At 39.9% G+C, this 22614-nt stretch overlaps 1 protein-coding gene across 3 annotated transcripts in view; it reads left to right on the top strand.

Annotated features, from left to right (window-relative positions):
• igfn1.1 (immunoglobulin like and fibronectin type III domain containing 1, tandem duplicate 1) overlaps nt 1-22614 on the top strand; it is a 36129-nt gene that overhangs the window by 6241 nt on the left and 7274 nt on the right. Inside the window, exons 3-19 of one of the 3 annotated variants that reach the window (XM_049600034.1) lie at nt 7110-7229; nt 8409-8551; nt 9576-9675; nt 9818-9862; nt 11694-11727; nt 11858-12041; nt 13821-13934; nt 14018-14186; nt 14399-14671; nt 14783-15322; nt 15374-15826; nt 16336-16440; nt 19882-20052; nt 21176-21300; nt 21466-21607; nt 21760-22053; nt 22193-22489. In XM_049600034.1, the coding sequence (XP_049455991.1) occupies nt 7110-7229; nt 8409-8551; nt 9576-9675; nt 9818-9862; nt 11694-11727; nt 11858-12041; nt 13821-13934; nt 14018-14186; nt 14399-14671; nt 14783-15322; nt 15374-15826; nt 16336-16440; nt 19882-20052; nt 21176-21300; nt 21466-21607; nt 21760-22053; nt 22193-22489 (3309 nt within the window). Of the gene's footprint in view, nt 1-7109; nt 7230-8408; nt 8552-9575; nt 9676-9817; nt 9863-11693; nt 11728-11857; nt 12042-13820; nt 13935-14017; nt 14187-14398; nt 14672-14782; nt 15827-16335; nt 16441-19881; nt 20053-21175; nt 21301-21465; nt 21608-21759; nt 22054-22192; nt 22490-22614 lie in introns of all 3 variants that reach the window. The other 2 variants (XM_049599332.1, XM_049600830.1) reach the window with 2 other exon arrangements.

Genomic DNA, 22614 nt, shown 5'->3' on the forward strand with positions numbered 1-22614 from the left:
AGGATTAATATTTACCTGTCCTGTTCCCTCTCCTGCTGTCATGTTGCGTGTTTAGTCGACGGTTCAGAGGGAGTTCAACCCGACGACAAAGGTATGCGAGCAAAAAAGAAATCAAATCACACAAACGACTCACCTTCTGTAAGTGCATGTCTCCACGTTGGGTGAGTTGCATGTATGATGTGCTCTTCATCACGCCTTGAAAGGTGTCATCCGGAAAGGATGATTCAACTTTCAGTGTCACAACAGATGCATTTCATTGTGACGTTTGAAACAACCTCCATAGCTCAAGGCTGCTGCTAAAGGGCACTGCGGTTGATTTCGATGTGTCTACTTTGTCTTGTGAGTTGAAGGAAAAATGCCACTTTTTAATTGTATGTCCAAATGCTGATGAGTCCTGTATAGTATGTTGGCACAGTTCAGTCTCAATAAGTGAACTTGCTCGACAGGAGCATCTTCAAAGGGCGGCATGATCTCTCCTAAAATCAAGCTAATACGACTGGTCACTCCAGTGCCCCCTTAAAATGGCATCTTAGCTTAGAGTCCCTCTCCAGACACGTTTTAAACTTTACTAATATGTGTTTAGCAAATAACAAAAACAATAGTTACAAAAACTCTGAAAAGGGGCTGGAAGTATATCTACTCTTTCTACCTCGTTGAGAAATTTGCTTTCTGTAAGTTTCGCTTTCCGCCCTCTTCAGCGCTGCTCACTCTACGTCGATCGGTCAAACAGCAGTGGGCATCAAGATGGCTAGTGTTAGCATTAGCGGAAACATCAGAGAGATTCAGGCGTACATGTTTGAGCCTCAGTCAGACCCAGACTCAGATGAGGAGTCTGTTGTGCCCCAAAAATCAGCAACTAGCAGACATTGTTGCATCTTTCATTTAGCCTATGTTGTTTGCTAGCTTGTTAGTTTGTGAGCTAACTGTCAGTGGCTGACACATCGTTTGTGAAACGTACAAAAATATCTGCTATGATGGGGTTTTTGGTCGATAGTCAAAGGAAGCTCCAGGGTCCACTTCACATCCCAAAACTGCCATGTTAAGTGTCAAAACTTTCACTATGCTAATGCTAACTCTGCCCTCCGTACTGACAAGTCCGCTCTGCGCTGGTGGTTTCAGGTTTCTTTGACGTTGTCGTAATGAGGTCTGTTTCCCGACAGGTGCTTGAATATGTGCTTCCAGAACTTGACAGCAATAGAGTGCCCCAGGGATAACGTTTTTCTGTAGGCCGACGCAGAAGTTAGCATCGCACTGGTTCTCTTGTTAGAAAGCCTACAGGATTTTTTCATTGGATTTTTGATTATTGCAGAAAATGAGCTCTGTGGCAAACAAATGTTTATGATACTTACATGTTTTGTTAAGCTAGATAAACCAACACCACTTTCATGACTATTGAAGCCTAAATTCAATCGCCAGAAGTGAAAAGCTAACCTTAGGCTATAAACAAATGGCACTATGGTCCCATGAACTAACACCACCACCACAATAAGACTGTAAATTCGTGTTTGTTGCGGCGTAATGTTCTGTGTAATCATTAAACCACTTGTTAGCAACCGCCATTTTAAAGACACATAAAAGCTAGAAAGTTCACAAGTAGGGTATTTACTGACAAACGTTATGTCGTAGAACAAAACATGAAAGTCTTTTAAGCTTGTGTTAACCACAGACCTTATCTCAGGCATCTAACTAAAAACCCATTAAAAAAATATATATATCGACTTTCAGACAAGGGAACCGTGAGTGGTAAAATGCGAACTCCAGGTTCAAATTGGCTTTTGTATTAGTGACGTACCTAATCTAGCTTGCCCGGCGTAAGTTTGAAAGTCAGATTTTAGGGAAAGGGCACAGACATTGCCTCCCTCAGTAGGTGAATTTGCGTTTTCTAGAATAGCAAAGGCACGACCTGCCCTTGTCTCCCTCCAACTGGCTAGTACTCGCTGTCTTCGTTGGTTAGGTTAAGGCCAGAGGAGTGGGATTGGAGTAAGAATGTTAGGGTTAGCCAAAGAGAGGCAGAGTAAAGCAGAGTAAAGCAGGTCATGCCTTTGCTTTCCTAGAAAATGCTAATTTTCTTCCAGTAGAAGGATGTGAAATACCTCCGTAGTGAAAACTTTGTAAGGATACAAGTCAGTGTAGTCAAGATCTTTCATTTTAGGGGACACAAACACAAGAAAAACACATTGTGGAGTGGAGGGGGACTTTAAACATGATTAACTTGTAAATTTAGATCAATACTGAGCACTTGCAAACAGCATGAATTTAGTATCAGTAAAAAGACTACAAGTAAAGTGTATTCGAGGCTGTAATTTCAGACGATGAACACCGAGGCAAACTGAGTCACCCCTTTAAGTCGCAACTCTTTCTGTATTCCCTGGAGATTTTCGGCCTTTTCATGCCTGACCCTCGTGCTCTCCTCGGCTTCGCTGTGACGACCAGGAGTGTCACAGATACAAAATTGCAATTTCTATGATCCTAGCAGTTCAAAGCAGGTCTAAGAGAACCATGTGCTGTCAAGTTAACACAGAACATTGAGGTCCCAAGGTAATCAGCTGGAACGACACCCATGAACTCTGGGAGCCCTTAAGCCTCGCCAAACTCTCGATATCTTCTGATTTCTTGTATGCCTTTGACAATGACTCTGAGGGAATTTGGGTCAGCACAAGTAGTGATACTTTTGAGGAATCAAATCATTCTCTGTTAACATGGCCATGAAATGAAACAAGAAAATAGTTCACATGTACAAAAAGAAAAGTGCTGATAACGTTGCAATAATATCAAGAATGAAATTCTGTAACTAATACAGTTTAGGACAATTTAGCCTGGCAACAAAATCTATTTAAATTGGGACATGAATAAATGAAGAGTTCAGCGTCAGTCAGTGTACAGGCACAAACTGTACAGCTGAATGACTGTAAAGTTACTGCAGTTAACAGCCAACAATGGCAACTGAGTACTTAGGAATAAATACAACATCACACAACAGTGGAAACACGTTGGTGAGTCAGCAGCTTTAGAAAAGTTTATCATTCATTTATTTATTTATTTATTTGGCAAGACAAGCCAGGTGTATTTATAAAGCACCTTTCATATGCAAAAGCTTTTCAAAGAGCTTTATAAGCCATAAAGAATATGAAATAAGAAAAGCATAAATACAAAAAGCTAAAAGAAATTAAAGAGATGAAAGCACAGAGCAGTGGAGAGGAAAGTGCAGCACTCAAGTGCAGTGTATAAGTACTTAATATTCAGAGAGTTAGGAAACTGTAATGTCTTCTGTAAGTTTGTTCTAGCTCTGTGGTGAACATACAGTAAATGTGACGGTTCACCAGTCACAGGTGTGTATAGTGCAGGATACACATTACTGTTCAGTTCAAATTAAAAATAAATAAATGAGTAGAGAAGCAAAACTTTCTACACTCAGCTTTCACTTCTGAAGAAATTTTAACCACTGCTTTTTAAGGAATACCTGCTTATAAAGACAATTAATTCTCCTGAAGTGCAGCTACAATGACAGAGTTAAAACTAATTAAACATGGTGCACAGGCTCTTTCGTGGTATCAGAAGTACATGCTCAGCCAACAAGATATAAAGAGTCTGGTGATATTTGCGAATGTGAACCGAATAGAACTATATATAAGTATACACTGTATATGCATATATATATATATATATATATGTATATTCCTCTGTACCAAATTTATATTCCATGTAGTACCTCTTGTTGACTGACCCATGAAATCAATGCCTGGCTTAAACACCCAGCTTTAATTGCTGTTCTACATTACTTGGCTGATCAATATTTCCACGCAAACAAATCGCTTTTAACGATGTCGGCGTCATCCTCGTGACTCCACAGCAATAAAGTTCAGCTTGTTAACAGCATCAACATTCATGTAATGTTATCAGTGCTCTGCCACATACAGCACATACTGTTCTGTAGCTCCTGCTGCAAGCAATTCACCTCCAAAGCGCTTAAGACTGCAAAATGCTGGGGCACCCTGCTCACCTCTCCTTACTTAAACTTCATATGCCATAGTTTATATTCTGCCTATTACAGGTCTTTCATGCCAAGAGAAAATAATTAAAGATCCCCGGACCAGCTGAAGCCCTGCGATCAGCATTCAGTGATGCCGCCCTCGAGATTGCTATGGGTTAGTCCATATTGGTACTCTCAGGTGTTCTGGGACTTGTGCAAAGCACTTAAACCTGCTTCAGTGCCTATTTCTAGAGTGAGCTATACATGTGAGCTGAGCTGGACTCATCATTTTTACTGGGTGGACCTCAGCGCTTTTGTCCCCACACAGAAAACTTCTGCCCAACTTTCCCTGTTTTGAGGGCTCACAATTTAGACTGAACTGTGCTATAAATAAGAATAATGAGTACTGTTAAATTACAAAATACAAACATATGGGGTTTCATTATTTACAGATGACAGATCACCCTCATGACTGTACATACGTCAGGAACAACTCATTAAATATATTTATTCAGTCTCCTCTAAATGTTCAAAAGTAAAAATACTATGCCACCTACTTTAACAAAAACATTTAGCACAAGGCTTCACTAACCCAGCTGGCCACCAGTGTCGTTAGATATTGATATCAAGACAAATGTAGGCTATGACGTCAGGTGACCAAAACTCAATGTCAGACATAGTCTAATGCCAACATCAATTTGATATGAGATACTGACGACAGATGACGTTGATACTTTGTTGGTTTAAAGATGTATTGTTAAGTAACCAGAATCCAATGTCTTTCACACATCTCATGCCAACGTCATCTTCACGTAGACGAACAACCTATAGTCGTAAAGTATGGAGAACAAAACCCAACATCTGCAAAACATAATATTATTAACATCCACAAAAGGTGAAGTTCTAATGTTGTTAGATGTTTAGAATATCAATCAATCAATCAATCAATCAATCAAACTTTATTTATATAGCACCTTTCATACATCAAAAATGCAACCCCAAAGCGCTTCATAAACCCGATATTCATTCCAATCAAAATTCAACAACTGTTCAACATAAGAGTCCAACGTCTGTCTGACGTCATTTTGACGACCGGTGCCAGCTGGGAAACTTGATCCATTTACATTTGAAGGTGTGCACAGAATGTATGAAACTTTAGAGATGTCACTTAAATGAAATAAGAATTAGTGGATGAAGATGAAGGATTTATCTTCAGGTAAATTTTTGTCTTTATGACTCTAAAACTTGCAAGCTAGAAATAAAAGCTGAAAAACTTTGTAATTTAGTTAAAAGTAATCTATGAAATAAAGCAGATGGCTCTGATTGCAGCCACGGCGGGGTGTTCCATGAACGCAGATCACTGATTTACATAGGTTAGAAACACTCATTGTTATGATTGATTCGTGGGGCACAAAAACAGTTATTCAGAGGCATCCACTCATGGGGATGTTCATGGAGTTGAATCACTCACCCCATGATGGCGGGTCTTACGTTCAGTGAAAGCCAGGTGGAAATTTTCAACAAAGATGCAACTGCTACTGATCTCGTTTTTAGGGTACAGCCTGCAAGCTAGCTAGCAAACTCGCACCTAATTTTTTTCGTTACTAGCATTGCATAACTAGCTAAAGCTAGCTAGCTTTGTTCGAGTTGTTAAAAATCATTTTTTGTTAATGTAAGTCTCAGGATTATTAGTTTGCCCCACTTCAAGGTCACAAAACAGGATTTAAGAATTTGATGAAACCTGAATTAAATTACATCGACAACCAAATGAATAGCTACTGATTTCCCAAACAGAACAACACTGCAGTCAGTAAAGGAAATAAAAGGCGACCAGGAGTGCAACATGAACGCCCAGCTGTGTGCAGCTGCAATCAGACTCTATTGAAATATACGTTAACAAATATATAATGCAAGCTGCATACACTTCAGCCAGTTTAGCCAGAGAGAAACATCCTATCAACTATTTTCAATGACAACACAATGAATTTAAAGTTAAAGATAATTCATCCCATATTCTAATTAACATTAACTCAAAGTTTCCACTCATATTTTCAACATGACATAAACTTTCATGTTTATGGCAAGACTCCTCAGTTCATTTCAACACCACCTATGACCTCATTACGCCTGCTACTTACATAAACACAGTCTCATGTGGGTGCATGTTCATATGGAGATTAAACACTACTAATATTATGAAGAGAGGCCCACGAGGTGGGAGAGCCCAGAGTACAATATTACAGAAAACTTGGAAAATTCTTTTGCAGAGTTAGTTGAAAAAATATGTTTTTACACACTGGAAAATCATCTTCATGCATAAATTAGACATTCACATTCCCTTTGGAAATGTCTCTGACTTTTGACCACACTGTTGGTCGTACAGTATGTACTGCTCCTTTTCAGCACTCTGTTTGGAGGGTACAGTGTCAGAGCAGAGTCAACACACTGGGGATGTAGAGTAGGTGGGGATGTTAAATAACTAACTTGAACCCTGTACTTGGAAAAGGAGCAGAAGAGTTTTTGGAAGAACAAGTGTAACAAACATTTAGCGGGGTCAGATTTAAGGTGGCGGAGAGTTATGCTAATTTAGTTGAGAACTTCTGTATTGGCTTGTGTTATCCTTATTTACATTCCACTCAGTTTATTCAGACAAATGCTGGCCAATCTTCAAATATTTCAAAAATGAAAAAAAGAGGATTAAGTTTATACAAATCATCACAAACTACTGGACTGAACAGAAGACTTTAGAAGTTTGTTTAATTATTGTGGCATTTTTTTCCACAAACACGTTGCTTTCTTCTGATAAACACTTATTTAATTGTGACTACCTGTAAAATTACACTGACAAATGTTAACTGGGGAATTTGTCTGGGTTTTAGATATGTATTTATCATCCATTTAACTAAATTAGTAAAAAAAAATAGGTCTTTTTTCTTCAAACATACTGTACTTATTGAAGTTCACTGACAAACAGTGGTGGCTCCTCAAAACAAATCATTAACATCATCATGCTGTGATGAGTATATTGTATATACTCATCATCATGTTGTGATTATTAAATTGTATTTACTTTATCTTTAACCTCCCCTCTCTATACGTTAAGGTTGTCTAATTGTTATTATTTCTTTTACTTAATCAGGCATTAAGAAGAAGTCGAAAGTGCCCGGTGTGATGATAACACAATTTAAGGAGGAACTTCCAGAAGGAATGTCGACTCCAGATTTCACCCGCAAACCCATCGCTCTGACTATTCAAGAGGGTAAGTCTTCATGTCTGTAACAGATTCAGATCCACTGGAATTTTTTAAAAAGGCTATATTTTTTATACTCCCGTGTGTTGGAAAATATATTGATATTAATCAAAAATGCAGGGATGCAGGGCAGACAGTAATGACAATAGCTAAAGTAATATTAATTTTAGTGATAATATTATCATAATAATAATGGTAATTGTGATACAATATATTGTAAGTACATATTAATATATGACAGTATGTGTATGTGACAATAATAATCATATGTGTATAATAATAGTAAAAGTATGACTAATAATAACAGCAGTAGTAGCAGTAGAATCAACAGACTTCTCAGACAGGAACAGACCTGAGAGGCTCATTTCACCTTCCCAACTTTTGAAATGTTGCTCGTTCATCATTAGGGTGAAAATCTTCCTAAACGCGCATCAGCTGCTTATTTTCCTGATGAGATGACACTTCTTAAGTAGAGCTGAATCAGAGGTGTACTGGCCATCTGGCATACCAGGACAAATCCCAGTGGGATGCCACATTAGTGGACCATCAAAAAAGCCATAAAGTTTTCACCTGCCGTCTTTACTGGCCCACTTTGTGTACCTGTCATTTAGGGTGCATATGAGAGCGTGCTGCGTGCGTATTTCACCTGGGCTCTCTTGCCAATCACAACTAAGTTAGACAAACTTGTGATTACATCATAGGCTCCGCAGTAGCCTGCTCTGTTACTACTGTTGTGGCTGTAAAATGGTTGATAATTTTTTTTTAAGCGTCATAATCCCCATGAAATGACTCCTTTCACTATCAGAAATGGATCTTTTCATCCCGATACAATTGGAGAGTCTAAAACAGCAACAAAATTCATTTTATTCCTATCCTAGTTAGCACAGGGCTAAACTGGAAGTTAGTCACAGGGAATGTTTTTATTCATGACATTGTTTCATTTGTTTTCAGTAAGAATTAGTTCTGGAGTGCTATTAACTTTAAAACTAAAAGGAAGTGGAGCGCATGTCTACAAGTTGTGAAACACCTTTTAAGAGCATCTTACCCTAAAGTACCAAGCAAAACAATAACAACAAAAATCTTTTGTTTGCATGTAGGTAAAATGCCATGTCTCTGTCATCTTTACTGAAAATGTATAAATGAATGATTTGCCACTAATTAAGAAATCTTCGTTTCATTTCATTCCAGGTAAATTCGCAGTCTTTAAAGCCAAAGTAGTGGGCGAGCCGACACCTACTGTAACATGGAGCAGAGCAAACGGAGAAATACATTATCACCCTGACGTGTGCATGCAAAAGTATGACGAGGCATCTCAAGAACATACCATTGAGGTAAGCTGTCTGTAGCAGTTGAGGTATAAATAATGACGATCTACAACAAACTCTAAAGGCATTGTCACTTTATGTTTCTGTTCAACACAATTCACCCACACTCAGCAGCTAAAAAGGACATTACGACTCTGCGGTCATATTCACAAAGCCTCCTAGTGCTAAGAGTTTCTCCTATTGATAAAATTCTAAGAAAATTCTTCGGATAAGAATTTCCCCTTAAATTAAGACTAGGTCCTTGATAGAGATAAAAGTTATTCACAGAGCATCTTAGACCTCCGAAGGTGAAAAACAGTTATGAGCAGGGAGGAGGACTTTTAAAAAGCTTAAGAGCTTCTTAAGCAGAGGAGAAAATGGCAGAAAGACAAAGAGGTCATGGAAATATTCTCCATCGCTGGATGATAGTGAGTAAATGAAACGTACAGATTAGATCGTGCAGAGATAATATTTGTGGTTGATTGATTTCCCACCCAACGCAATAATGATATAAAGCTAGAAATAAAATGATCACAATAAAAATGGTAAAATGCAGCAGTGATGACTTGGGTCTATCAAAACCGTCCATCAGCAGAGTGATCACACTAACAGTGACGACACAGTTCATTTTATTTTCACTGGGTGTCCACACCTTGTAGGCTCACAAAAGGGCGTGTCTGTGACAACCAATCACATCTGTTAAAAGAATGTGTCATACCTAGCAACAGGGCCAACCACACCTCCTCACTTAGATAAAAGTTTCTGTCCCTTCCTTACTCTGAGAACATTCCTAAATCACTCCTAAGCTAGGACTCGTTACTAAAAAAGTTTAGGCTTAGTTAAGAGCTCTCTTAGAGTGTCTATGAATATGGCTCCTGATGCAGATAACAAATAAGCACTGATCAGCAATCGGTTGTTTGGGCTTCACAAGAAGTAAATGGGAGACGGAGTGAATATTCATACACCAGAAATGTAAAGTGACAATGTCTTGAGACAGAAACTGCCTTCAGTGACAATAAAACTGCCATTAACTTTGTTTGCATGTTATTAGTTCCCTAAGGTCGCTCCAGAGGATGCTGACACCTACAAGTGTTTTGCAACAAATGAATATGGAAGGGCTGTTTGCACAGTTGTCTTGAATGTCATTTCGGGTACGATCCTTATTATTCTTTGAATCACTGTGTTTCACAAATCTGTTAAATAATAGTTGCATTATATATCCTCTAAGTTGGCACATTTGTATTGAATTGTGACAAATGGATGATGGAAATTTAAGTAATTGTTTGTCTGCAGTTGGATTCTCTAAGACCAAGGAACTCCAGAAGACACAGGCAGAAGGTAAGGTTTGAAACAGCTGACCCTCAAAGTTTTATCTAAAGAGATGTGCAAATCTCAGTTTGTGGCTGTCCAGGCTCACAATTTTAAGGCCAAAGTCATCACAAAAAAGGAGCTAATATACACTGTGCTTGCCCCTGTCAGACACAAATAGCACTCAGTAGCAGACAAACTACCTCTGCACTTAAAATCAAATTTATCACATTTTTAAAAATGCCACTTTCAGGGAATAGGGCAACCAGCTGAGTACAAAGATGAATAGAGGTTGATGGTTTTCATCCAAACTATCAATACTTGGAATGAAATAGCAGCTCAGTTTCTCTGTGCTACAACCAACCCATTTGTTTCCATGGCAACATGACATTTTATTCATTAATTGGAATTACTGGGAAAAATCTGCTTGTCAGGGTGCATCTGTCATACCAGCGCAGTGCCACTGTGTGCTGTCACTTGACACATTAATGGCTCTCTCAGAAATTGACTAAAAAATGTGACCATCAGCAACAAGAATCATGTTAAAGGGTAGGAACAGAACTAAGGCTGTGACAGAATGGATTTTTTCTCTTACTACAGTAAAAAAAATGATGCTTCACAGAAGTGTGGCGGTTTACCACATGTGTTATGGCTATGCACATCATGAATGTTACTGCTGTAATTCTCTAGTTTATCAGTGAAGTGTATGGTCTGTAGCCTGACAGGATCATCCTGTTGATGTGACCTTAACATTCTGTTTCGCTGGACTCTGTGCTGCCCTGCCTCACATCCAGAAATTAAAATTAAAATCCAATCAAGGCCAATCAGGAATCTGCACCGTAGTGGACAACTAAAGAAGCTAATCTGGCACTGCTTTGCAGTTGATGACATAAAATGCAGGCCGCATGCAGGGCTGTTATGGCGGCTCACAAAGCAACAAGAGCTAATGCTCATGTTAGTCGAGTAAATACAGCGATAAGTGAAGGTATTGCAGAAATAGAGTCAGTTACAACAGTTAAACAAGTACAAGAATATGCACTCGCAGAGCTCTTGGAGAAAAGACATATTCTCCGTTCTTGCGACTGGATTTGCCATAAGGCTGATTTATCAACTGGGTCCACTGGTGACTGGGTCTGGGTCTCCCCAGAGACCCAGAGCAGACAGAGTATTGAGCTCACATCATCAGAATGGTCTTACCAGGCTGTATGATCAGACTGGATTCTCTACCGAGTGACAGGAAGACTGACTCATATGAGCGGGTCCAGCACGAGTTGAATGCACATTGGCAGGTCCATGTTATAAACGTCTGTGGTATGAAATGTCGACATCGTCACTGCACTGCATTTTTATTACCTATGGTAATTTGGTCACATCTCTCATCCTCGGGCAGGCGCAGTCTCAGTCCTTCTTCCGCTTTGTGCAGTTCTCGTACTCGTACCCTACTCGTATACAACTGAAGATACATCCAATAACTACTGTTACTGATGACGGAACATTACCTGCGGAAACACTGGGAGCTTTTTCAACTTCTGTATAACAGATTGTAATGTTGATTACAACTTCAGTGGTATCTGCTGTGTTACATTCAACACAGTTCCAAGTGTGAGGATATGAAGATTATTTGGGCATGAAGGGATACTCTGTGAGCTGACAACAGATAGGATACTCTTCTCTATTAGCCATTAATCTGAAAATACAGTTTTATTTAATTATAACCAAAGCTACTCTTACGGGGCTTTACTATAAATATAAATGTGTACAGTGTCAATATAGTTAATTGGAAACTGTTCTCTTTAAATAATATTGTGAAAGACAAAGTACATTCAGAAATGGACTGATGGTTTTTGTTATCGCTCCCCAGACGCAGGGGAATTAAGAAAAAGGCTCAAGAAACGGTGAGTGAAACATTGTAAACATAGCTGTTTGTCTGTTAAAATAAACTGTTATGGTATTTGTTGTTGTTGTTGACATTTACCTTTTTATGCCATTGGTGTGTGGGGCTTGATGATAATTATCTCTCTGCAGTAACGTTGATGGAACACGTGAGGAAAAGCCGATGGAGCCAATGGAGAAGGTCTGGGAAATTCTCCTTAGCGCGGACAAGAAAGACTACGAGCGGATCTGTGCCGAGTACGGTATCACAGACTTCCGCTACATGCTAAAGAAACTGAATGAAATGAAGAAAGAGAGAGAGGAAGAGATTGCCGAGGTATATGGCATTTTGATTATTCTTTAAATCTATCATTAACAAGTTCTACCAAACATCTACTAATGGCACTCATTGTTTTCGTAGTCTAAAGATCTAAAGATCAGTTCAGAGCAAAGATTTGCGATGAGACGAGTTGCAATGTGCCGTTCTGCAACGCTCTTAAACCCTGCCGGTTCACAGCAATGCAACTAGATGAGATGGTGCAACAACTCTGTACTTCCGTTGTGATTTCCAGATTTTCAGGCTGATTTTGTGGCTGAATATAATTTGTAGCTTCTTAGAATATGAATGACGATAGTGACAGTGAGATACTGGCTACAGTTGCATTTATAGTAGTGATGAAACGGTGAAAAACATGAACAAAACAAGCATTAGATGGAGTGTATGCATGGGGGGGGGGGGGTGCTCGGCAGGGACAGAGCACCTGCTGCAGCAAGTGAACACGCTGTCTGTGGACATTTTGACTTGACCAGCAGTCTTCACTACAAGCTGACTGGCGACGTGCTTTACGTTCTAGAACCAGCCGCCGGCGATTTGACCAGCTGAGTTGCAGGTGACACCATCAGCCGGCTTGAGTCGAGCTTAGACCGGCCAGTTCACACTGCTGCAACTTTTCTCTGCAACGTTCTAAAATGGTTTTGTCTTGTCGCAAATCGTTGGTCTGAACTGGTCTTAAGAAATATGGGTTCCAAAATGGTTCTTCCTAAAGGGCTGAGGTTCTACCTACAGCTGGTTACTGGACCAAATTACTATACAGATTTCAGTGCCAGAATGTGAGCATAGCCTGAACTGATGCTTTTAAAGTATCAGTTCAGGCACTGTTTAGGCACCAGTACCATTTTAAAAGTGCTGTTTTAGAATCAGTATTAAAAAGAATACCCAACCCCAATTCTACCCAGAACTAGGGGTGTTGATGTATCGCGGCTTGTCCAATATGTGATGTATGGAATGAATATATATCGCGAACATCGAGTATGAATGACCTTAGCTTCTTTAAGCCAGTGCTCTTAAGGGATTCTTTGGTTCTCGAGACTAAGGGATACATTAAGAACCCATTTCATCCAAAGAACGATTTTTTGAAAGAAAGAGTTCTTTCATGACTGTTAAAAGCATGGGTGTTAAAAGATCCTCACCCTCAAATATTTAAATGTTTACCTATGCCTTAAATGGTATTTTTAGGTGTAGATGTATCTGGAATCCCCCGAATTACTTAATGCCACTTGTGTTCTGCCATAGCTGATATGTTTACCATTATTTCATGCCATACAATAGTTAATTGCGTACCTGTATTGAACATACAATATGTTTATTGGTTAATGAGAGATAGTGTCCAACTGCAGCCTGGTTTAGATCCACGGTGCCATTAAAATACTTAAGACTATGGTTGTTCCATAGACCACATCAACCACAGCCCCTTAGGAACCTCATGAAGCCAAAGGATGCTGGTCATGGTTCCCTTGGCCCCAGGCTAAACAGTTAAACTAAGTCATGATTGGTGGAATATAAAAGTTTCTCTGTAAAGCTCCCCGGGTGGGTTCTAGGTAAAATCCTTTACAGTGGATTCTAGGTTGGATCCTCTGACAGGGTTCCAGGTGGCACCTCTATAAAAGGTTATACGAGGAACCAAAAAGGGTTCTCTGGGGACAAACCTTTATTTCTTCTTTATCAGAACCTTTATTCCTAAGAGTATTTGTTTGGTGTCCATCTTGCACTATGAGCACACTCATTAAATGTTTATTATAATTGTGTAGGTTTTTAAAATCTCTATCTCTACCGTAGTTTGTGACGCACATCAGTACACTGAAACATATTGAGGTCAAAGACAACGACTGTGCAACAATTGAGTTGGACATGGACCTCAAAGATCCTACCAGCAAAATTTTCCTGTACAAGGTGAGGGTCGTTAACCACCGGTACTATCTTACTGCATTTTATTATCTATGTTAAAATGGTAACATGTCCCATAAATTCTGCAGGATGGCGTCATGGTTCCATTCTCGATAGAAGAAAGCGAGTCGCAGAAGCATAGTTTGAAACAAGTCGGAAAGAAATACGTGTTCACAATTAAAAATCTGGGTTCAGATGATGCTGGACTCTACTCAGTGGATGTTGAGGGCGTCAATGTATTCTCAACAGATTTCAAAGGTATGTTCTGAATCCAGTGGTTTAAATTGGATTAGATTTACGTAAATTCAGTCCAATGATTACTGTTATTTTGAATTAATGGCATACAATGAGACAGGCCAATGTGAACCTGTGCAGAAAAAGCATTTTTGGAAATACATGGCATAGATTGATACAATTAAGTAATCCCTCTGTTTCTCTTTTCTATTTTGTGTCTTTCTGTAACCACACAGTACCTAATGTTGACTTTGCGGTCAAAATACAAGAGGTTAAAGCAGCAGAACGAGAGGACGCCCTCTTTCAATGTGTCCTGACTGCACCAATGAATGAGCTCTCATGGATGTTCAAAAACTCTCAGCTGCCAAATAATGAGAAATATGAAATTACTGTATCTGAAGATAAGCTAATCCACAAGATGATTGTGCGGGACTGTATGCCTCTGGACGCCGGTATCTATGCTGCTGTAGCTGGAATCAAATCCTGCAATGCCTGGCTTATAGTTGACTGTGAGAAAATCATTCTCTTCCTACGTTTTCTCTTCATGCCTCCCCTGAATACATAGAAATACAAATATGATACAAAAATTATACAAACATTTGACATATTTTCTTTTACAGCTGACAAAGATCCTGCCAACAAGGGCAAGAAGGCAGCCCGCAAAACTACTGTGGCTGGAAGCAGCAATGATGAAGAGCTGATAAGAATTGCTAAGGAACAGCAGGAAAAATATCAGAAAGAAATGCAGGAAAAACTGGAAATTGCCAAGAAAGCTCAAGCAGAGAGAGAAGCAGCAGAGGCAGCTGCCAGAGCCGAGGCTGAGGCGGCTAAAAAGGCAGCAGAAGAAGAAAAAGCTGCCGCTCAAGCTGCAGCTAGGGCTGCTGCAAAGGCTAAAAAGGAAGCAGCTGACAAGGAAGCCGCCGCAAATAAAGCCATGAAAAAAGGAGCTGGTGCTGCGAATGGTAAAGTGGGTGCTGGTGGTGCAGGAGGTGCCGGTGGTGCAGGAGGTGCTGCTGGCGTCGGAGCTGGTGCTGGTGGTGCAGGGGGTGCCGCTGGTGTGGGAGCTGGTGCTGGTGGTGCAGGGGGTGCTGCTGGCATGGGAGCAGGTGCTGGTGGTGCAGGTGCTGGTGGCGCAGGTGGTGGTGCAGGCATGGGAGCAGGTGCTGGTGGTGCAGGTGGTGGCGCAGGGGGTGGCACAGGCATGGGAGCAGGTGCTGGTGGTGCAGGTGGTGCTGCTGGCATGAGAGTTGGTGCGGGTGGTGGTGAAGGCACCGGAGCTGGTGCTGGTGGTGCAGGTGGTGGTGCAGGCATTGGCGCAGGTGGTGGCGCAGGCGGCGGAGCTGGTGCAGGTGGTGGAGATGGTGCCGGTGGCGCAGGTGGCGGAGATGGTGCCGGTGGTGCAGGTGGCGGAGCTGGTGCCGGTGGTGCAGGTGGCGGAGCTGGTGCCGGTGGTGCCAGTGGCGGAGCCGGTGCCGGTGGTGCAGATGGTGCCGGTGGTGTAGGTGGAGGAGGAGGTGGAGCTGGAGGAGGAGCTGGGGGTGGAGCTGGAGGTGGTGAAGGTGGAGAAGGAGGAGAGGGAGATGGAGAAGGCGGAGAGGGTGGAGAAGGCGGGAAACGCAAGAAGCGTGCAAGGGATGGTCCACTTGTTCCAGATACAGTGACAGGTAAGAAATTAATTTATTCTGAAATCTGTGCTGAGAGATGTGACAAATATTGCCCCCACAGTGTGTCCCTGATTCTTCTAATGGTCACCAGGATGTGATACAAACATCTTCTTTAATTTCAGAAACATGATTTTATATTTTATTAACAGAAGTATTTGTATTTTGTTGTTGACATTTTTTGTTTTGCCATTAGTCTCCTCTTTATTTCTTTTGTCTACATTCTACAAATGTCTTGATGTTTATTATGTTACTGTTGTTTGTCTTTTTCATTAACTTTTAGATTCTTAACAAAAGTTTAATTTTCTTTTATATCTTAAAAACATTTATCTTTAATCAGCAATACCTTTATAAAACTCTTTGAAACAAATTATTTTTAAAAAAAAGAAACTAATGATTTTGCTCAGAATGAATTCCAGCATCAAATCTATGTTAGTCAGACTCAAGTGATCATTAGGTCAACGATGATAACATGCATTCTTTATGAAGCTGATACTTATTATCACTAATAGGAGATAATATTGATGAGGAAACCGCAAATCAACAAGGCAAAAAATCTCGCAAAAGAGGAAAACATCTCATAAAGAAAGATGTGGAGGGTGAAGAAGCTGTTGGTGGTAAGAGATGCCAAAGCCTGCATGCTGTAGACATTTTATTGACTATTAAAGTCATTTGGGAATGAAAATAAGTTTAACATCACGACTGTAGAAAGTCCTTAACACCTCCTAACATCAATGCAGCTGCATTAACAATCAATGTACAGCCCTGATTTAATACATTTGGGACACTGTGTAGAACGTCGTTAAAAAAACAGAATGCAATGATTTACATTTTGGACCTATATTCAGCTGAATAAAGTACAAAGACAAAGTACTAAATGTTTAAACTGATTAACTTTCTTTTTTTTTCTAAATATATTCTTGTTCTGAATTCGATGTCTGCAACATGTTAAAAAAGTTGGGTGAGGATTATATTTATCACTGTGTTACATCACTTTCTTCTATCCACACTCAGTAACCATGTGGGAACTGAGGACACAAATTGTTAAAATTTTGAAAGTGAACTTCTTCCCCGTTCTTAATTCAGTTGCTCAACAGTCTGGTGTCTCTGTGATCTTATTTTGTGTTCAATAACACACATCACATGTTCAATAGGAGACAGGTCGAGAGTGAAGGCAGGTCAGTTTAGTACAGTGATTCCCAACTGGTGAGTCATGGTCCAAAAGTGGGTGGCAGGTCCATTCTGAATAGACCGAAAGTGACACCCAAACATGTCAAGTTTATAAAAAACACACTTTATTTGAAGTACAGAGAATTTCTGAAACACAGAGCTTTTATTCTGAAGTGCTGTTTTCTTCTGTCAAGTGAGTGACTAACAGACAGCTACTTGACAAACACAAGTATGACACTGAATATGTTCAACTGGAGAAATCTGGACCCTGTGGCTGGACTAGTTAGGAACCACTGGTCTAGTGCCCACACTTTTTTACTACAAATTCACGCTGTTGTACAACATGCAAAACGGCTTGGCATTGTCTTGCTGGAGAAAACAGGGACGTCCCTGAAAAAGACGTCATCTGGATGACTGTATTTGTTGCTCCAAATCCTCAATGTACCTTTCACCATTAATGGTGCCTTCACAGATGTTACCCGTGATGCCACTGGCACTAACACACCACCATCATCACAGATGCTGGCTTTAAAACTTTAAAGTGGTAACAGTCTGAATGGTCCTTTTCCTCTTTAGCCTGGAGGACACGTGATGATTTCCAAAAACAACCATATCAGACCACAGCTCACTTTGAGCCCAGAGAAGTCAGCTGCATTTCTGGATGTTGTTGATATACGGCTTTCACTTTTCATGGTAGAGTCTTAACTTGCATTTGTAGGTGCAGCGATGAAATGTGTTTACTGACAATGACTTTTCATTGACATCCTTTACACAATCATGTTGATTTTCATTGCAGTGCTGCCTGAGAGATACAAGGTCACAGGCATTCGATACTGGTTTTCAGCTCAGATTTCTCTACATTCACTGAATCTTTTGATGATAATTTGGATTATAGATGGATGAATCTCTAAATTGCTTGCAGTTGGGTGTTAAGAGACGTTCTTAAACTGTTTGACCATTTGCGCTCACAGTTTTTCACAAAGTGTTGGACGTCACGCCATCCTTGGTTGTAAACAACTGCACCCTTCAAGCCCAATCATGATCCTATCACCTGCTAGTAATTACCTGTTTATCCGTGAAATATTTCAAACCGGTGTTTTTTAAGCATTCCAGTCTTTTGCTGCCCCTGCCCCAAAATTTTTGGAGCATGTTGCAGGCCTTAAATTCAGAATGAGTGCATATTTACAAAAACAATAAAGTTTATCAGTCTGAAAGTTAAATATCTTGTCTTTGTACTGTGTTCAGTTGAATATAGGTCCATAAGGATTTCCAATCATCGCATCGTCCCAACTTATCAGGGTTGTATATAACACTGAACAAATTCAACAGCCGACACTGACAATTTGCAAAGCTCTACGCTGCTCTGCTTTGCCAGATCATGCAATTAGCTAAAAGCTTCAGGTGGCCTGGGTGAGTTTTAAGACCTATTTCAGAAAGGTTTTATCAAGCCTCAGTGACTGAATCTACTTCATCTCGGGATGTTTAAGATGATAACATGGGTTAGGATTTATGTTAAATGTAATTCTTGAGAACTCTTGTAGCTTTAGAGCCTACATCAAAAAATACAGTGCAGTGTAATATTTATGTGTGCTGGGAAATTTAATGCCTCACACGGTTTTCGGTCCAAAGAACTGAAAACCGTGGGCTTTAAGTATTCATTATTACCTATCTGTTGAATGTATCAATAATTTATTAATCAATTATTTACCCTACATTGATTAATAAATCATTTTACATGTCGATGTCTTTGTTTGTTTGTGTGTCGCTGCCAAGAAGCAAGGCAATATAGCATATATGCTATGCTAAAATCTGCTTCATCCTCTTTTTTTTTTTTTTTTTTACTTGAAATAAATATAGATATGTTCTATATTTGTGTTTTTTGTGTTTTATGTGTGCTTTGCCTTCACGTTCATCGAGATGTTTGTCTCTTTGTTGTTATAAAAACCTTGTTTTATTTATGTGCAAGTGTGTTATGTCAGAGGGTTCAAAATGGAAAAGATGACTTTACTACAGATGTATTCAAGTTGAGAACACAAAAGGTGCCTGTTCATACAAGACTAATCAATTATATCATAAACTACTGCACTTGTATTTAAAACTATTAAAGGAAATGGCCACTTTAGAATGAAAATATAGACAGCACTTACTAACCCTCATGCCGACAAGAAGTCCAGTGTAGTTTTTTAATCCATAAAACTTGTTCGGGGTATCGAAGGATAACAGCTAGCCGGAATAACAGCTACACTTGAAGTGCATGGAACCCACATTTTGAAAACGTAATAAAACTCCGCTAATGCATTTCAAAAACGTCAGAACGGCTCGTCCGTCGAAATCCAAGTGCCATGAAGCCGCAACATGCAAAATTAACTTGAAAAGACATAATTTACTCAACTTTTATAAAATCATTTCTCACCGTGGTCAGTTAGATTGTGTGATGAGTGTGAGTGTGATTGTAGATTCTAGAGTGGCCATTTCCTTTAAAGTTAAGTATCAGCACTTTTGTCGTTGGTGTTATTTCTTGTGGTAAACTATTTTCTAGAGTATTTATGACATCATGTACCCATGTAACAAGTGACTCTTAACAGCAAAACAGTCATAATTATAAAAACAATCCACAAGGCCTTTAAGGTTAATTAAGTCACTTGACAATGACACCATTATGGACTCCATCTTGTATACCACCTTTTCCATGACCCTCTTCTTCTGTATTGAAGTTAATGTTTGTTATTGGTGTTGTTGCTCCTGATCTTGTTTTTCTGCTCCATGTTGGCATTTTAACTGTTACTGTTACTGTTTTCATTAATGTTATTTGTAAGGCATATCAACCAACAAATGAGAAATATTGGATTGATGGTAATTACGATGATATCCCCTAAAACTGAAAAAAGCAAAACACACAGAAGCGAGAGGCGCCAGTGGTGATAATGGCATGGGGCCAGCGGCAGGCTGTGATGAATCTGCTGAAAATGGTGAGGGTGCAGACGGCGGCGAGCCTTCAGCAGCTGGCAAGCGTTCAGGCCGTGCACGGCAAGGCCCATTGATCGTGGAGACAGTTAGTGGTAAGATTACTGGCGCTGCATTAACTGCTGCATGGGAAGCACTGTCACTGAACAAAGTCATTTGATGAGCGGATGACTTTTCCAGTGGTTTGAGAGTTAACACAGAAAGTGTGTGGCCACTGAATAGAATGCTACATAACAGCAAAATGAATCACGTTATATTGTACTTTAGTCTTACTGTATGTTTTGTAGACAAAAGAACGTATTGATCTTTTAATCTCATCTCTATGACCTACAGGTATCAGCAGGCAGTAATGATGTGTCCACCTCCGTCTCTTATGTACTGTGTTTGCAAACTCTGTGTGTGAGTGTGTGTGTTCAGTAGTGTTTAAATGCATCTGTGCTCTGTGTTAACAATCTTGCTTGCCTTTTTAAACATTAATTCAGGATGAATAGGTGCATTGAGGTTAATTACTTAACTGCGCAACCGCAGTGCCGATCTTAATGCAACACTTGTGCCTAGACACACTCTTACATAATTTGAAGATGGAAGTCAACCTGGACTGACTTTGGAGGAAGAACATGCTCCAAGACTGATTTCTGCACATTGAAGATTGACTCCTGATGTTCTGATCAACCAGACAAAATGCTTACTCTTCCACTGACCAAGGAAATGTCACGCATCTGTGATTTTTTTTTTACATTTTAAGAGTGATTATTTCTTTCAAGAATAACTGAACAGAGGCGAATGAAAGCCTTGACAATGATACTCTTACAAGGTTCAACTCTGCAAGCTGTCAAGCTGAAGAACACCACTCCCAAACAAGACAATCAAGCTCCGTCTTAACCAAGCAGACATGTTCATCAAGTGTTAAATAACTTCAAAATGCTCTCTTTTCACATCCCTTACAAACTTGGATTGGTATGGTCTCTTTAAGTTTGATATTTTATGACATCACGTCTGCATTTTAGCATGTATTTTATAATCAAATATTGGTAATAAAATACATGATAGCAACAATAATGCAGAAAGAAAATGTGTGATGTTTGACTTTGAGGTAAGTGTGTACACATCCTTACATGGATGCAATACAAAAACTTGAAACAACTAAACCATAAATTGTGAACAGGTGACAGCTGTTGGTCATTGCATTCACTAACTTACTGGTTGATGAATCCTCAGAACCAGGAGTTCACTTTCAAGCTGGGCTTTCTGACTGCAAAGCCATTATTGGAGAGGCAGCAGAGCTGGAGTGTAAAGTGAACAGTGAAGACTGTAAGGGAATCTGGTACAAGGATGGAGAGGAGGTAGGCCCAGGGTCTTAATGTGGTCATTAGGTAGCGAATAGGTGCTGATATCGTTTCATCAATATAACTCACTAGGCATTGGTGATTATCGTGTACTCATGTAGAGCTGCAGATGAGACTTTGTTCCTATTTGTTGTGCTACAGTAAAATGTTTGTTTTTTGCAGATTAAATCCTCCGATACTATAACCATCTCAAAAGATGGAACTTTCCACAGGCTGAAAATTAAAAAAGTCACAGAGGAACATGCTGGAAAATACAAATTTGAAGCAGATGGACGGAAGACAGAGGCTGTGATTGCTGTTGAAGGTAAAAACACTTTAGAAATTAGTCAGAGTGCCCACAGGTCGTGGTCATGATTAGTAGAAGGATTTACTGCATATCATTCTAATGTTTATCTAAAGTACATAAATAGCATGAAGCAGCTTAAAATATCTGTATTGTTTCACCCATCATTGTAGATCCACCCAGATTTTCTGAAGTGGAATTGGAAGCATTTAAAACTCCTGTAACCGTGAAAAAAGGACACAAAGCTACCTTCAAAATCCCTTTCATTGGACGGGAACCTATAAAAATCCAGTGGTACCGTGAGGGTGAGGAGCTTTCGGAAGACTCAAATGTCAAGTTAGAGTACTCGGAGGGTTACAGCCGTCTGCTTCTAAACAAGCTGCAACGCAAGGACAGTGGTGAAATCAAGATAAAACTCAAAAATGAGTTTGGTACTACTGAGGCCTTCAGCCAGCTTGTTGTACTTGGTATGTATACAAACAATATTTTACGGTATTTTGCATATATGTATACAGTACCTGTCCAGCTCAACTATTTTATTACACCTAAGGTAACATGTTCAGTATAGAAAAATAATTCTTACTATGCTGCTTTGTTTTCTGACAGATAAACCCACTCCTCCAATGGGACCTCTGGAGATTGTTGAAGCTGGCTCCACTGCAATTGAATTTAAGTGGAGGCCCCCAAAAGATGCTGGTGGCTGCCAGATCGGCAACTACATCCTTGAACGACAACAAATTGGCCGCAACACCTGGAAGAAGGTGGGGCCAATTGGTGCGGAGGCTAAATACAGGGACACTGACGTAGACCATGGCAAGAGGTACTGCTATCGCATCAGAGTGGAGACTGAAATGGGCACCAGTGAGCTGATGGAGACAGAGGACATTCAAGCTGGAACAAAAGGTAAAGTCAGACCCATGTTATGAAAACCCTATAATATTAGAAATACCACTTTTTAAAAAAGGCCACACCAGCATTTAAAATTTCTGAGCAAAATAAATTTCAGTGGAATAGCAGTGACAGATTCA

Source organism: Epinephelus fuscoguttatus, linkage group LG1, assembly GCF_011397635.1.
Source record: "Epinephelus fuscoguttatus linkage group LG1, E.fuscoguttatus.final_Chr_v1".
Lineage (NCBI taxonomy): Eukaryota > Metazoa > Chordata > Actinopteri > Perciformes > Serranidae > Epinephelus > Epinephelus fuscoguttatus.